This window comes from Euleptes europaea, chromosome 5, assembly GCF_029931775.1.
Source record: "Euleptes europaea isolate rEulEur1 chromosome 5, rEulEur1.hap1, whole genome shotgun sequence".
NCBI classification, from domain to species: Eukaryota; Metazoa; Chordata; class Lepidosauria; order Squamata; family Sphaerodactylidae; genus Euleptes; species Euleptes europaea.
This window is the reverse complement of record NC_079316.1, coordinates 8,942,517-8,959,235: the sequence shown is the minus strand read 5'-3', so window position 1 is coordinate 8,959,235 and position 16,719 is coordinate 8,942,517. Positions and strand designations below refer to the sequence as shown.

The window sequence follows — 16,719 nt, the reverse complement described above, 5'->3', positions numbered from 1 at the left end:
GGTATGTCAGGGTAATAAAATAGGGCATGAGAGAGAAAAATATATGTCTGTGGGTGTCTTCTATCAACCTTTCTCAACTGATCATTCCAACGGCAGCGAGTGGGAAACTGCGTAAGCTCTAAAAATATGCCAGTGAGCAAAAGGTATAGCTTGAAAGACTGGGTTCTTAATGTATGACCCTATTGTTGTGATTTGAGATTACACACCCAATAAGGAGGAATGGCATGAACATTTTCTGCAATCCCTTCCTTGCCTGCCCTAACCAAACTGCTTTTGGAAATGAATGCCATCCACATAGGTTTATTTCTTTATTTACGCACAGCCTGCGCTTCTCCCCAACGGGGACCTGAAGCAGTTTTCCAACATTGTCTTCCCCTCTTCCATTTTATCCTCACGACAGCCTTGCACGGTAGTTTAGGCAGAGAGAGAATGAATAGCCCATGGTCACCCCACGAGATTCTGTGCCAGAGTGGGGAATTCGAACCCGGTTCTCTTGGGTCCTAGTCCGACGCTCTAACCTCTACGCCAAGCGGCTTAACGGGGAGCAAAACGGAGATTGTAGTGGTGTTGCCGCGGAGACTGCAGTATGCTGTGGACATCAACTTCTTCCTCTCCCTCCGGCAGCTGGACGACAAATGTGCGGAGCACCGTGACGAAGAAGATGAAGAGCTCCGCCCAGGCCATGTGCTCTCCCAAGCACACCCGGCGCCCTGCAAGACAAGCCAGGGAGCAAGAATTACTTTTGCAAATGCTTTGGGCTGAAAAAGCAGCTCTAAGTCACGTTCCGTTACGGCCACATCACCTCCGACCTGATCTTTTTAACTGGAGTTGCTAGGGATTGAACCTGGGACCTTCTGCATTCCAAGCAGATGTTCTGCCACCGAGCCCCAGCTGCATCTCCCAATTGCTTTGTGTATATTATGGTGTCCCCCGGTGGTCCCTTCCAACTCTATGATTCTATGATGGACCAAGGGTCTGAGTCAGTTTAAGGCAGCTCCATATGTCCATATAATAAAACCAAACAAGTCAAATGCAGTCCTAAATAAAACTGTCTTCAACTGCCTCCTGAAGGTCGAAAGTTAGGGGGCCAGGCACACCTTCCTGGGGTGGGGCCGTGGGTGGGACCGTGGCTCAGTAGTAGAGCACCTGCTTGGCATGCAGATGGTCCCAGGTTCAGTCCCCGGCATCTCCAGTTAAAGGGATCAGGCAAGTAGGTGATGTGAAAGACCTCCGCCTGAGACCCTGGAGAGCCATGGAGAAGGGGCTGTGGCTCAGTGGTAGAGCATCCGTTTGGTATGCAGAAGGTCCCAGGTTCAATCCCCAGCATCTCCAGTTAAAGAGACCAGGCAAGTAAGTGATGTAAAGGACCTCTGCCTGAGACCTTGGAGAGCTGCTGCCAGCCTGAGTAGTCAATACAGACTTTGATGGACCAAGGGTCTGATTCAGTACAAGGCAGCTTCCTGTGTTCATGTATTCAAGACTGTGTTCCCTAATTGTGTCCTGTTTTTCCTGAACAGCAGAGCAAACCCTTTCCACGTGCTGAGGCAGCCAAAGAGCAGCCACACCTTGAAATGCCTGTCTGGGGCAGCCCCCTAAGATCTCTTTGGAGCTATGGGGGGCTTCTGTCCACGGGGCATGAAGATCTCAGCTAGCTTCACTCCAGGAAGAAGATTGCACGGGCTCATTACCTATTCCGAAAGCTAGGAAGGCTTTCTGGGGCACAAAGTTGCCCTTGGAATCGAGGAAGTGCCCCGGATCGAATTTGGAAGGCGATGCCCAGTGTTCAGGGTCGGCCAGCACAGAGACCAAGTTGGGCAGTATAAGAGTTCCCTGGAAGGAAAAACAAAACAAAGCAAAAACAGAACTTGTTTGTCTGATCTGTTGTAACAGCGGGAGATCTCCAGCCAGTACCTGGAGGTTGGCAACCCGATCCCTTCCTGCTCTCTTAATGGGCATTCTGGCAGCATCTTGCTGAGACCTGGAGGAAACAGCAGGCCGACCCGGCTGACCCTTTGCTCTGGTCAATCAGGATCTTCCCTTGTTCTTTGTGCATGATACGGCACTCAGTACCGGTAAAGGCATCACAATTCGAGACTTGGACCAATAGCGGTGACGATTGTGCACAGGCAGGGTCTATGAGGAACATTTTGTACCTTCGCAACGGGATGCCCAAGCATTGTGGTGTCCTTCACACAGAGCCGGAACGGGCCGGTGCCTGCAACGTTGACGAAACGAAGGATTTCATGAATCACGGCGGTGGTGTAAGGCAGTTTTGTCCGGTCCTCATAACAGATAGTTTGGGAAGGTTCCAGGATGGCATTGACTTCCTCCAGCACTTTTTCTAGGGTTAAATAAGGCATGTGAGACATTGATATTTTAGAAAGCTTCTTTTTACCGACCTTGCCTTAAATGGGGCTTGTTTTGTAGGAGGAATTTATTTTATTTGTGTATTTTACACACACTCACTAGGGTTGCCAGGTCCCTCTTTGCCACCGGTGGGAGGATTTTGGGGTGGCGCCTGAGGAGGGTGGGGTTTGGGGAGGGGAGGGACTTCAATGCCATAGAGTCCAATTCCCAAAGCAGCCATTTTCTCTATGCCCTGTTTCTTGGCCCGCCAGAGGAACTGGTTGGCCGCTGTGTGAGAGAGGATGCTGGACTAGATGGACCTTAACTGGTCTGATCCAGCAGGGCTCTTCTGATCTTCTGAAGGCCTTGTCTTCCATGCCCTATTGCTGGACCTCCAGAAGAACTGGTTGGCCACTGTGTGAGACAGGATGCTGGTCTGGATGGACCACTGGTCTGATCCATCTGGGCTCCTCTTCTTATGCTGTTACATGTGGACACACATCTAGACGTAACACATTCAATGCGGTCCCTCTTCACAGTACCCCACACCGAGGAGTTGTGCATCTGTGCCCATGGTTCGATCATGCATTCTTGCAACTGGAGTTGTCAGGATTAGGCACGTGATCTTTGCTCGATGAACACGCATGCAAACCTCCGTAGATGTTGCAACTGCACAGACTCACCTTGAACGTCTGGGTGTTTTATCATCAAGAGCAGCGCTCCACACAGGAGGGAGGCCGTGTTCTCCGTCCCTCCTATTAAAAAGTCCACCATAATTTGAACCATGTTGTCTTCGCTGAAAGTGGATGTCGGGTCGTCTTTGGTCTGTCAGTGGAATGAGTTGAAGAACATCACCAAGCAGCCTAATTTTAATTAAAGGTATCCCTAAAGGGTCCTAATGATCAAAACGATTTACCAGATGCCGTTAATACTGAAGTCAGATGAAGCGGAGGAGTTTGGGCTTTCGTATAAACAAAAGCCGGTTCCTGGCTTCCATCCCTGTCGCGCTCCAGTGTGACCCAAAAAAATGGAACCCAGAATGGGGCTAGGCAGGTTCATCAGGCTTTCTACTTTACAAAGGTGCTTTTCCCACCATCACTCAGCACGGGTAAGATCATTTTGCTATTTAGCAGTATTCATCCGCTCAATTCTGCTGTGGCAGTGCAGAAAATCAGTTCCCCTGGAGAGCAGACAGTTCCCCTGGAGAAAAGCTTCTCCCTCTCTCATAAAACTAGAATGTGGGGTTATCTGCTGAAGCTGGAGGGTGAGATATTCAAAACAGATGAAAGGAAGTATTGCTTTACACAACGCATAGTTAAATTGTGGAACTCCCTGCCCCAGGATGTGGTGATGGCTGCCAACTTGGAAGGCTTTAAGAGGGAAGTGGACATGTTCATGGAGGAGAGGGCTTATCCATTGCTACTAGTAAAAATTGATAATGGTCATGATGCATACTTATTCTCCCCAGGCTCAGTAGAGCATGCCTATTATATTAGGTGCTGTGGAGCACAGGCAGGATAAATGCTGCGGTCGTCTTGCTCATGGGCTTCCCAGAAGCACCTGGTTGGCCACTGTGTGAACAGACTGCTAGACTTGATGGACCTGGGTCTGATCCAGCAGGGCCTTTCTTATGATCTTATGAGAAAATAGCCGCTTTGGAAGGCGGACTCATTATACTCCATGGAAGTCCTTTCCCTCCCCAAATCCCGCCCTCCTCAGGCTCCATCCTCCAGAATCTCCAGGTATTTCCCAGCCTGGGGCTGTCAAACCTATCCATGCCGTTTGCCAGTTCTTACCTTTGCCATGTGATCCAGGTAGAAGTCAATAAGATCCTGCGGTTTGTCCCCTTCTTTCCACTTCGCCTGGTGGCTTTGGACTTCCTTCCTCACAGCCTCGTGAAAGAAGTCGTTGCATTTCAAGACCTGTTGGTGGCAGCCTGGCAGAAGGGGCATTATCCTTGGGAAAGCATCATACAGCTGTGGGCAGAGGGACAGAATGGAAGTGAGGGACAGTCTTCGGGATTGATGTGTTCATCAGAGGAACCTGAAAAGTTTCTCGAAACGCTTCAATGTAGTGAAAGCTGATGGCTTGCCAGCTTTCAGCAAGGAAACAGCAGGGAAGGAAAGGGTTAACCCTAGGGTTGCCAGCCTCCAGGGGGTGGCTGGAGTTCTCCCACTATTACAACTGATCTCCACGTGATAGGAATCAGTCCCCCTGGAGAAGATGGCCACTTTGGCCATTGGACTCTATGGCATTGAAGTCCCTCCCCTCCCCAAACCCCGCCCTCCTCAGGCTCCGCCCCAGAAACCTACCCGCCTGTGGCGAAGAGGGACCTGGTAACCCTAGTTAACCCCCCATTCCCGTACTGCCCCCCATTCCCGTACTGTTCATCTCCTTGATAAAGCAACCAAAGAGGTTGCATTTGCAAAAGAAAAAAAAGCCATTTCACTTTTATTTATGTATTGAAGAAGAAGAAGAAGAAAAGTTGGTTTTTATATGCCGACTTTCTCTACCACTTAAGGAAGAATCAAACCAGCTTACAATCTCCTTCCCTTCCCCTCCCCACGACAGACACCCTGTGAGGTAGGTGGGGCTGAGAGAGTGTGACTAGCCCAAGGTCACCCCACCAGAATCCATGGTCCCTGGCAGCTACCGTCCCCACCTCAGCCCTGACCTGAAATTAGAAGAAGAGTTGGTATTTATACCCCACTTTTCTCTACCTTTAAGGAGTCTCAAAACGGCTTACAATCTCCTTCCCTTCCTCTCCCCACAACAGACACCTTGTGAGGTGGGTGGGGCTGAGAGAACTGTGACTGGCCCAAGGTCACCCAGCTGGCTTCATGTGGAGGAGCGGGGAATCCAGTTCTTTAAATTAGAGTCTGCCGCTCTTAACCACTATACCACACAGGCTCACAATTAGACAAAGAGCTGCAGATGGCCTGTGAAACAGCTAATACGTACGGCTTGTGACCTGCTGAGTGAATACTGATGATGTTGGGCTAGGATTGGAGAGGGCCGAGTTCAAATCCCCCCTGTCGTGGAGCTCAACGGGTGATTGTTTCCCTTTCTCACAGCCTAACCTTCCTCACAAAGTAGTTCTGAAGATAAAATGGAGGAGAGAAGAACCACACGCAGGGGCCATGCTTAGGGTTGCCAACCTCCAGGTGGTGGAGAAAATAGACACCACTGTACTGGTATCGGGAGATAAGGAAATTAGTACAGGGGCGAAAAATACTTTTAGGTGCAGAATATATTTATAAGCGACTGTGTCTAAACAAATACGCATATACAATTACACAATTGGACTCAACACACACAAATATTATACACCAACTATCCATCCCATTTCATGGATGGTAGTGGACAAGAAGAATATTATCAGTGCAGAAGTGCAATGTCTCTCACTGTATGTACATCAGTCTTCTGTATAGGTTTCATACAGGTAAGGAAACAGTTCTAATAAATGTTGACTATTCAAGGAGGATTTGCTTCATGGAAGATACGGCCGTTTCAAATTCTTTAAATTCTTCATCAGTCTTTCAAGCATATTCCTCTATATTGCACATCTCTAGTAATCAATTTCAAAGTGCTGCATGCATATCAAATCCCACGAAGGGTAACATTCACGGAGATCAGTTCGCCGGGAGAAAATGGCCACTTTGGCAATTGGACTCTATGGTATTGAAGCCCCTCCCCTCTCCAAGTCCTGCCTTCCTCAGGCTCCGCCCCTGAAATCTCCAGGTGTTTCCCAGCTGGCAACCTAGCCATGCTGATCCTCTCTGTAATGTTCCTCTGCAACACCCTGAGCTGCTTAGGGCGGGAAAAGGGTGAGAAGCAAATAAATATGAGATGAACAATTATGCTGATAAGCACACGGCCAAATGCGGAGACACGACTCACCATGCCCCATGTAGTGAACGGGACAGAGATGATCAAGTACATGGCTTTTATCATCTTGTTGAAAGAGTCGTCCTCGTTGGAGAAGCGGTGACCAAACACAGCGGTGCAGATGACGTTGGCCACGGCGTGGACCATGTCGGGTTTCGGCTCAAAGGCCATCCCTGGGCATGCAAGAGAAAGGGACCAATCTTGACCTTGCGAGGTTATCAGTCAGAGAGAGAGAGAGAGAGAGAAGAGTTTGCAAAGAACAGGTGAAAGAAAGGAGTCAAGGAAAGCAGCACAGGTATTTCTATTATTCCACCATGGGCAGTGATGTTAGTCTGTCAACAGCAGTAGAAAAGAGGAGGAAGAAGAAGCAGAGTTGGTTTTTATATGCCTATGCGTGGAGGATTGGGGAAACCAACCCGGTTCTCCAGATTAGAGTCCACTGCGCCAAACCACTGCTCTTAACCACTACACCACACTGGCTCTCAGAAAAGAGCAAGAGTCCGGTAGCACCTTAAAGACTAACAAAATTTCTGGCAGGGTATGATCTTTCACATTCTAGCTGTATCTGAAGACGTGAGCGGCAGCTCACGAAAGCTCATATACCCTGCCAGAAAGTTTGTTAGATGAACTGGATTTTGTTAGATGATCTTTCACATTCTAGCTGTGACTGAAGAAGGGAGCTGCAGCTCACGAAAGCGCATACCCTGCCAGAAAGCTTGTTAGATGAACTGGATTTTGTTAGATGAGCTGTGTCTGAAGAAGTGAGCTGTGTGACTCACGAAAGCGCATACCCTGCCAGAAATTTTGTTAGTCTTTAAGGTGCTACTAAACTCTTGCTCTTTTCTACTGCCAGTGACAGACTAATGCGGCTACCCGTCGTGATCAATTATCGGAGGTAAAACAAAGTAGGAGGCGAGGGAGAGATCCCCCCCCATCACAATCCCCATCCCAACACATCCCCAATAACCGCCTTTGTCTTTTGAAAGCCAAAATCTATTCTTGACTCCACCAGCTGTTGCCTTGACCTCATCAGGGAGATTAGCGGGTGCCAGAGCAAACAAGCAACCCCCGTTTCCCCCCCAAAAAAGGCGGTGCGGCAGCAGGGGAGGGTGGATTGGTGTGTGTGGGGGGGGCAGCAGCAGTTCTTTGCTCCTTGTTGAGGGTTGTGGAGCAAAGTGCACCACTCCAACAGCTTTCCAGAAGGTAGTTTCGTAAGGTAGCCGTGTTGATCTCCAGTAGAAGATCGAGATTCGAGTCCAGTAGCACCAACATGACTTCTAGGGCATAAGCTTTTCAACATTCCCTATTACTATGTATGGGTGTAAAAGCTGGACAATGCAAAAAAAAAGCTGACGGATCAATCAGTCTTCATTAAAACGGTCATAGACCAGCACAGCTCTTCACAGCTGACAGGAAGAAAGCAGATTCCTTTGAAATGTGGTGTTGGAGGAGAGTGTTACGGATTTTGTGGACCACCCAAAAAACAAAGTGGATTATAGATCAAATCAAGCCTGAACTGACCCTAGAAGCTAAAATGAATGAACTGAGGCTGTCGTACTTTGGTCACATTATGAGGAGACAAGAGTCACTGGAAAAGACAATCATGGTAGGAAAAGTTGAAGGCAGCAGAAAAAGAGGAAGAAGACGAAGATGAAGAAGGAGTAGTAGTAGTTGGTTTTTATATGCCGACTTTCTCTACCACTTAAGGAAGAATCAAACCTGCTTACAATCGCTTTCCCTTCCCCTCCCCGCAACAGGCACCCTGTGAGGTAGGTGGGGATGAGACAGTGTGACTAGCCCAAGATCATCCAGCTGGCTTCATGTGTAGGAGTGGGGAAACCAACCTGGTTCACCAGATTAATGCCCGCCGCTCATGTGGAGGAGTAGGGAATCAAACGCGGCTCTCCAGATCAGACTCCACCACTCCAGACCACCGCTCTTAACCACTACACCATGCTGGCTCTGAACAAGAAGACCCAGCAAGAGATGGATTGACTCTATAAAGGAAGCCACGGCCCTTAATTTGCAAGACCTGAGCAAGGCTGTTAAGGATAGGACATTTTGGAGGACATTGATTCATGGCGTCGACTCGCCATGAGTCAGAAGCGACTTGAAGGCACTTAACACAAGCTTTCAAGAGTCAAAGCTTCCTTTGTGAGATACAACTAGGAATGAATGGCGGTCCCTGAGCCCTTATGTCCCAGCCAGAAGATGAGGGGGTGATGCATCCTCCCTTTGCACCCTGACTGCCTTCTTTGCAACATCCCTCCCCACCTTGAACACGTGAAGCTGCCTTCTACTGAATCAGATCCTGGGTCCATCAAGGTCAGTATTGTCTACTCTGACTGGCAGCAGCTCTCCAGGGTCTCAGGCTGAGGTCTTAGGGGGAGGGGCTGTGGCTCAGTGGTAGAGCCTCTGCTTGGCATGCAGAAGGTCCCAGGTTCAATCCCCAGCATCTCCAGTTAAAGGGACTAGGCAAGTAGGTGATGGGAAAAACCTCTGCCTGAGACCCTGGAGAGCCGCTGCCGGACTGAGCAGACAGTACTGACTTTGATGGACCAAGGGTCTGATTCAGTATAAGGCAGCTTCATGTGTTCATGTGTCTTTAACATCTCCTACTGCCTGGTTCTTTCAACTGGAGATGCCGGGGATTGAACCTGGGACCTTCTGCAGATGCTCTGTCTCTGAGCCATGTCCCCTCCCCAAAGGCTGGGATTTAAGGACTCCGGGATCTCCATTCCGACTTGTATCTGACGAAGGGAGATTTGTCTCTCGGAAATCTGGTTGGTCTCTAAGGTGCTCCTGGACTCGAATCCAGATTTCTGGAAGTGGTCCCCTTAGCAGAGCAGGTCTGTGCTATGGTAGTCTGATGGCGAATCTACCTTGCTTGCTTGCCAACACCTTCACAAGATAGCCGGCTTCCTCTTGTATTCGTTGCTGGATGCTCGTCGCCAGGTTCCGGAGGGCAGCAAAGGCATAGCGTCTCTGCTGCTTCCAAGTATGGCCACTGGTAAGGAAAACACCTGCAGAAGGAAGAGCAACAAAGATCTTCGCTTTATGTTCAACTCCATACTGCGTAGACTGATCTGTTTCTTAGCTTGATGAAACTAATGGACTACCGTGGGTTTTTTCTTATTTATTTTTTTTGCCTCTCATAGAGGGATTAGATCAGTGCCCCCAACCCTTTTCAGCCTGTAGGGACCTTTGGAATCGTGAGACAGGGTAGTGGGCGCAACCACAAAACGGCTGTCGCAGGAGGCTAAGGTTGCCAACCACCAGGTAGTAGCTGGAAATCTCCAGCTATTACAGCTGATCTCCAGCCAATAGAGATCAGTTCACCTGGAGAAAATGGCCCCTTTGGCAATTGGACTCTGTGGCATTGAAGTCCCTCGCCTCCCCAAACCCCGCCCTCCTCAGGCGCCACCCCCAAATCTCCAGGAATTTCCCAACCCAGAGTGGGCACCCCTGCTCAGCTTGCTTCTGCCCATCACTGGCCCAGAGGAGAAGCAATCCTCAGGGAACTTTCTTGGTAAGTTATAGGACTCCCTGCTACTCATCCTGGGCATGTTATAGGACGTGGACTATGCCTACAGTTGCCAGCTCTGGGTTGGGAAATACCTGGAGATTTTGGGGGTGGAGCCTGAAGAGGGCATGGCTTGGAGAGGGGAGGGACTTCAATGCCGTAGAGCCCAATTGCTAAAGCGGCTGTTTTGTCCAGGTGAACTGCTCTCTATCACCTGGAGATCAGTTGTAATAGTGGGAGATCTCCAGCCACCACCTGGAGGTTGGCAACCCTAGCTATGCCAGAAGGAAAAGGGAAAACAGCAGTTTTTGTATCATTTTTTTTTTTTAAAGAAAGGAGAATATTAGCTTTTACCCTTGTCACCCATCAAGTCCCTGAAGAATGGTGTCAGAGGTCTTCCGGAAAGCTCTTCCGAAATCAGGCCCTCAGAGATTGCCTTGTATCCATTCAGCACAACCACTGGGGTCTCTCCGATCCACACGGTGAAGACGTTTCCGTAGATGCTCGCTAACTGGAAAGTTGATAAGCGTTGATTAGAAAATGATTCGGGCGCGGCTGAAGATAAGTCACCAGGGACCTGTGATTCAGGTTGCCAACCTCCAGTGGTCTCCGCCAAAAAAGCTAAGCAACTTAGGCTGTGTAATTATGCTTAAGAAACTACATTCTTAAAAAAGAGAAAAAGGAAAGTGAAAAGATTAATGAAGATTTTCTCTATGGACATTAGCCTGTAATACAAAATTGGATTATTCACCTGTCTGGTGATAAGAGAGAATGTAAACACTATTGAGGTTATTTTCTATGGATATTTGATAGCAGCACAGAATTGAACTACTCACCAGTCAGTGTTTATTTGTATTGTAAGAAGTAAAGGTCCCCTGTGCAAGCACCAGGTCATTCCTGACCCGTGGGGTGACGTCACATCCCGACATTTCCTAGGCAGACTTTGTTTGCGGGGTGGCTTGCCAGTGCCTTCCCCAGCCATCTCCCCTTTACCCCCAGCAAACTGGGTACTCATTTTACCGACCTCGGAAGGATGGAAGGCTGAGTCAACCTTGAGCCGGCTACCTGAAACCGACTTCCGTCGGGATCGAACTCAGGTCGTGAGCAGAGCTTGGACTGCAGTACTGCAGCTTACCACTCTGTTCCACAGGGCTCTTTTATTTTTACTGGGATCACCATATATATATATGAATGTAACACTGTAACATTGTACTATTGAATGTATTGTTGTTATTCTGGATTTTGTTCCACTTAGTGGGATTCTCAGATGTGTACTTACTATGGGAGATGTCTATGGATTTTGAAATATTTAGAATATAGTTTCTTAAGCATAATTACACAGCCTAAGCTGCTCAACCTTTTGTGTGGGGATTAACAATTTGTTCAACTATAGTTCCACCCTTTTGTAATTTTGGAACTTCCCGGTGGTGGCTGGAGATCTCCTGGGATGACAACTGATCTCCAGGTGACAGAGAGCACATCGTCTGGAGAAAATGGCCACTTTGGAAGGTGGACTCTATGGCATTACACCCCAGGGGAGTCCCTCCCCTCCTCCAATCCCACCCACCTCAGGCTCTAAAACCTCCAGGTATTTCCCAACCCAGTGCTGGCAACTCTACCTGTGATGGTATTTTTCTTTAAAAGTGTGTGCATGTGAGCCAAATGCCCACAGATTTGGCCCTGGGGTGGTGATGAGCTTTTGCAATGGCAAATATTACCTGTCAGCAAGCTGCCCATTAATTGCTGTGGCAAAACAAACAAAAAACGTGGGAAATAGGAAAAAATGCCATGAATATTCCAAGTGGTTTGACGTGGTTTGCTATCACTGCTCTGCCTTACAGGACAGCTGTAAGGGTTATGTGTGCGTAAAGGGCCAGCAGGTCACAGTTGACGTACAATGACAATGTAGGGTTGCCAACCTCCAGGTACTGAATGTTAGGAAACAAACACAGGAGCGAATATGTATAACAAAGTGCAAAATGATCTATTAGTCAAGCTACATGATACAGAAAGCAAGGTAAGTGACAATATATTTGTCCTAAAGACAATGGACAGCAAGGTAAATACCAAAATATCTATGAAACTGTCCTCATACGATTCCATGTGTAATGAAAGTCCAAATCTTGTACAATTAGCTGTAAAAAGTTATGCTTTTCTTCTTATTTTCAGATGTCCTTCAGCAAGTTACGAGAAAAAGAAGGTTCTACTTGCAGGAAATGAAGGGGAATTCCCTCCCCCCCCCCAAACCCCGCCTTCCTCAGGCTCTGCTCCCCAAAATCTCCAGGTATTTCCTAAACCGGAGCTGGCAACCCTATGACAATGTAGGGGTTTCAACTTGGCATTCAAGGTTTGCCACTGCCTGCCTCTGCGTAGCAACCCTGGACTTCATGGGTGGTTTCCCATCCAAGTACTAACCAGGGCTGACCCTGCTTAGCTTCTGGTCTCCTGTAAATGCCAGTGGCTCTCAAGGGTCTCAGGAAAGGTTGTCTACAACATCCCCTTTTCAAGGCAGTTTTGAGACGGGGTGAGTTGGAACAGGGAAACGGTGGGAGCGCTTAACCCTTTCTCTGCCCCTGCCTCACTTCTCTGCTCCAAAGTGACCTCCCCCCAGCCCCGGAAATGCTCCTCTGCTGATTTAAGAAATTCTGCAGCTTGCTCCAGGTCATGGGTCTAGGAAAGATCCATGCCCTGTAGAGCGGGTAGCAGCAAATGGTCCCATGACTTGTCTTGTTGTAAGGAAGCGACGCATCGCAAGCTCCGTGAATTCAGGAAGGCTTACTCCCATGTAACAAAATGCATAGGATTGCAGCCTCAGAACGCCAAATCTGCATACCCTTACTGGAAATCTGGCACACTGCTCTGGCCGGCTTAAACAGACCAACGGTTTGGGTATGTTTGCTTTCTCTGCCTAATCAAATGGAAGCCCATGGACTTTGCACTTTGGTCAACTGGCTGGGCTTCCCTGTTGGAACCCTTCCTTATGAGGCCTTGGGGCCATAATGAGAGGAAGTTTGGTATAATGGAGAGAATGTCAGCCTAGGCACGAAGAGATCCGAGTTCAAATTCCTGCTCATCCATAAAGTTCACTGGGTCAGTCAGTCTCACTCAGCCTAGCCTACCTCACAGGGTTGTTGTGAGAATCAAATGGGTGGTGGTGGGAGGATAGGGTTGCTAGGCAGTGCTTAACCACCAGTGCTGGGTTGTGTGTGTGTGTGTGTGTGTGGGGTGGTGGTGGTCAGAGTTGTGGGAGGCAATTTTTTTTAAAGAGAGCCAGCATGGTGTATGGTTAGGAGCGGTGGTTTGGAGCTGTGGTCTCTGATCTGGAGAACCGGGTTCGATTCCCCACTCCCCCAGAGTTTTCCCACTCCTACACATGAAGCCAGCTGGGTGACCTTGAAGAAGAAGAAGTTGTTTTTTATATGCCGATTTTCTCTACCTTTTAAGCAGAATCAAAGCGGCTTACGATCACCTTCCCTTCCCCTCCCCACAACAGACGCCCTGTGAGGTAAGTGGGGCTGAGGGAGTTCTGAGAGAGCTGTGACTAGCCCAATGTCACCCAGCTGGCTTCATGTGTAGGAGCGGGGCATCAAACCCAGTTCTCCATATCCGAGTCCACCGCTCTTAACCACTACACCACGCTGGCTCAAGGAGCTTATGCTACTGACAAAGCTCTCCCCTCTGTTGAAGCCTCACAACAACCCTGAGAGGTAGGTTGATGGTGGGAGCTGGTACCAGCTGTACCCTGTCAAGAATGGGGAGCTGAATCCCTTGATCAGAACCACCCGGCCCAGCCACAGGAGAAGCCCAAGGTCCCCCAAGTGAGCTTTGGAGCTGAGCAGGGGTCGGAGGCTGCGTCTCACCAGTCCTAGGGCAACCCTGTAACTACTACACCACAGGCAGGGGATGGGGATGTACTGTTGCCAGATCCAGGTTGGGAAATTCCTGGAGATTTGGGGGTGGAGCCTGGGGAGGGGAGGGACCTCAGTGGGGGTACAACGCCATGGAGCCCGCCCTCCAAAGCATCCGTTTTTCTCCAGGGGAGCAGATCTCTGCAGTCTGGAGTCTGGCATCCCTAACACCGCCACAGCTCTTTGTCTACCGGATACAGGAGAATTGCTCAACTTTAAGGTTGACAAGGAGGAAACTGAAATTGCTCAAGACTTTCGATTCTTTGGCTCCAACATCAACCAAAAGGGAGACTGCAGCCAAGAGATCAGAAGGAGGTTGAGACAGGGAAGGGCAGCCATGAAGGAGCTAGAAAAGATCCTGAAGCGTAAGGATGTGTCACTGGCCACCCAGATCAAGTTAATTTCATGCCATTGTATTCCCTATTGCTATGCATGGGTGTGAAAGCTGGACAATGAAGAAAGCTGATAGGAAGAAAGAAGATTCCTTTGAAATGTGGTGTTGGAGGAGAGTGTTACGGATACCTTGGACTGCCAAAAAAAAAACCCAAATCAGTGGGTTATAGATCAAATCAAGCCTGAATTGACCCTAGAAGCTAAAATGACTAAACTGAGGCTGTCATACTTTGGTCAAATTATGAGAAGAAAAGAGTCAGTGGAAAAGACAATCATGCTAGGAAAAGAGGAAGACCCAACAAGAGATGGATTGACTCTACAAAGGAAGCCAGGGCCTTCAAACTGCAAGATCTGAGCAAGGCTGTTAAAGATAGGACATTTTGGATGACATTGATTGATAGGGTCGCCATGAGTCCGAAGTGACTTGATGGCACTTAACACACACTCAGAGAGTCCCTTCCTCCCCCCCCATCTCCAATCAGCAGTTCTTACCTTCATAAGAGCCTTTCCTTCGAGACAAAACCCAAGGAGCCACAGGTTGCCGATCATGGGAAGAGGGCTCGGCCCCGGGGGAAACCGCCTTCGCATCCATTGCAGCTTCAGAAGCTGAAAGATCAGCAGGGAGACAAAGAGCAGGAGGAATAACTCCGTGAGCCACAGCACCCCCTGGGACATCTCTCTCTCCTCCTCCATCCGCCCCTCCGCTTTAGGGAAACCTCCCGTTTTGAATTTTTGCTGAGCGCACCACTCCTTTCGGTCATCCCTCTAGCACATGTCCTGTCCCCTCTTTCTCTCTCGCCTTTTTCCTTTCTTCCTTATAAATAGGTGACCCTCTCCCTGCAGCCAAACCACACCCACCCTGCAGTCTGACTTCGCACTGGGACAGCCCTGGGTTTTCTGGGAGTCAACCACCTCCAACACTTGGAGGGATATTTGGACTCTTGGGTGCTTGCCTTTGGGCTGGGCTTACGTTGCAAGCAGAGCACATGTCCCACAGTGTTTTTTTGTTTGTTTTGTTTACTAAGTGGGGTGGGGGTGGGTGAGAAAGTCCCAGGTTCAATCCTTGGCATCTCCAGTTAAAGGGGCTAGGCAAGTACGTGATGTGAAAGACCTCTGCCTGAGACCCTAGAGAGCCATGGAGAGGGGTTGTAGCTCAGTGGTAGAGCATCTGCTTGGCAGGCAGAAGGTCCCAGTTTCAATCCCCAGAAGGTCCCAGGTTCAATCCCAAGCATCTCCAGTTAAAGAGATTAGGCAAGTAGGTGATGTGAAAGACCTCCGCCTGAGACCCTGGAGAGCCATGGAGAGGGGCCGTGGCTCAGTGGTAGAGCATCTGCTTGGCAGGCAGAAGGTCCCAGGTTCAATCCCCAGAAGGTCCCAGGTTCAATCCCCAGAAGGTCCCAGGTTCAGCATCTCCAGTTAAAGAGATTCGGCAAGAAGGTGACGTGAAAGACCTCCGCCTGAGACCCTGGAGAGCCATGGAGAGGGGCCGTGGCTCAGTGGTAGAGCATCTGCTTGGCAGGCAGAAGGTCCCAGGTTCAATCCCCAGAAGGTCCCAGGTTCAATCCCCAGAAGGTCCCAGGTTCAATCCCCAGAAGGTCCCAGGTTCAGCATCTCGAGTTAAAGAGATTCGGCAAGTAGGTGATGTGAAAGACCTCCGCCTGAGACCCTGGAGAGCCATGGAGAGGGGCCGTGGCTCAGTGGTAGAGCATCTGCTTGGCAGGCAGAAGGCAGAAGGTCCCAGGTTCAACCCCCGGCATCTGCAGTTAAAGGGACTAGGCAAGTAGGTGATGGGAAAGACCTCTGCCTGAGACCCTGGAAAGCCGCTTCCAGCCTGAGTAGACCAAGTAGACTTGCCCGCCAAGTACTATGGGGAAGTGGGTGGGGCCAGGTAGGGCCTTTGCCCAGCAAGGCTTCCGATCGACAATTAAAGATTTGATTGGCTTTGCAGATTTTTTTTTTAATGTTGTTTTGGCAGCAGCTGCCACCACCGCACAAGGATCTCCACGGTGTGACTGAAGTAAAGCTGTGGCGATGGGTTTTGTGGCTGGCTGCGCCTCCTGTGGCAGCCATTTTGTGGCAGCCATTTTGTGGCTGGGCCCGTCGTGCCGAGTTCGAATTCCAAATGTGCCCACAGGCTCAAAGAGGTCGGGGACCCCTGGCCTCGAGGGCCAAGCGATCAGTAAGCTGTCTGGAGATAAAATGCAATAAGTGACTAATTAAGCCACGGGCAAAGACCAATAAGTGATTGATTAAGCTGCGAGGTGGTGCAATAAGTGGCTGAGCAAATTGGTTAGGTAATGTATAATTATTAACACCGAATCATAAATGGCAATTCCTGGGGAAATCTATTTTTCACTTACGGTTGTTTTTTTATTATTATTTTTTTGGGACTTCCCTCCATAATTTCTCTGTTTTTTCCACTCAACATGTGATTACTTAACACAGAGTTCTGAGTGTGTGTTAAGTGCCGTCAAGTCGCTTCCGACTCATGGCGACCCTATGAATGAAAGTCCTCCAAAATGTCCTATCTCTGACAGCCTTGCTCAGATCTTGCAAACTGAAGGCTGTGGCTTCCTTTATTGAGTCCTCCATCTCTTGTTGGGTCTTCCTCTTTTCCTGCTGCCCTCAACTTTTCCTAGCAGGACTGTCTTTTCCAGTGAC

General features: G+C 49.2%; 1 protein-coding gene across 1 annotated transcript; it reads right to left on the bottom strand.

Moving 5' to 3' along the window:
- Window positions 1-534: 534 nt before the first annotated feature.
- Window positions 535-14,751, bottom strand: LOC130477880 (cytochrome P450 2M1-like). Its single transcript, XM_056849963.1, has 9 exons — window positions 14,551-14,751; window positions 10,112-10,268; window positions 9,117-9,257; window positions 6,247-6,407; window positions 4,143-4,322; window positions 3,030-3,171; window positions 2,154-2,341; window positions 1,689-1,830; window positions 535-710 (listed from the first exon to the last, which is right to left on the bottom strand). Exons 1-9 carry the CDS (start codon window positions 14,749-14,751, stop codon window positions 535-537), a joined length of 1,488 nt encoding a protein of 495 aa, XP_056705941.1.
- Window positions 14,752-16,719: the final 1,968 nt, after the last annotated feature.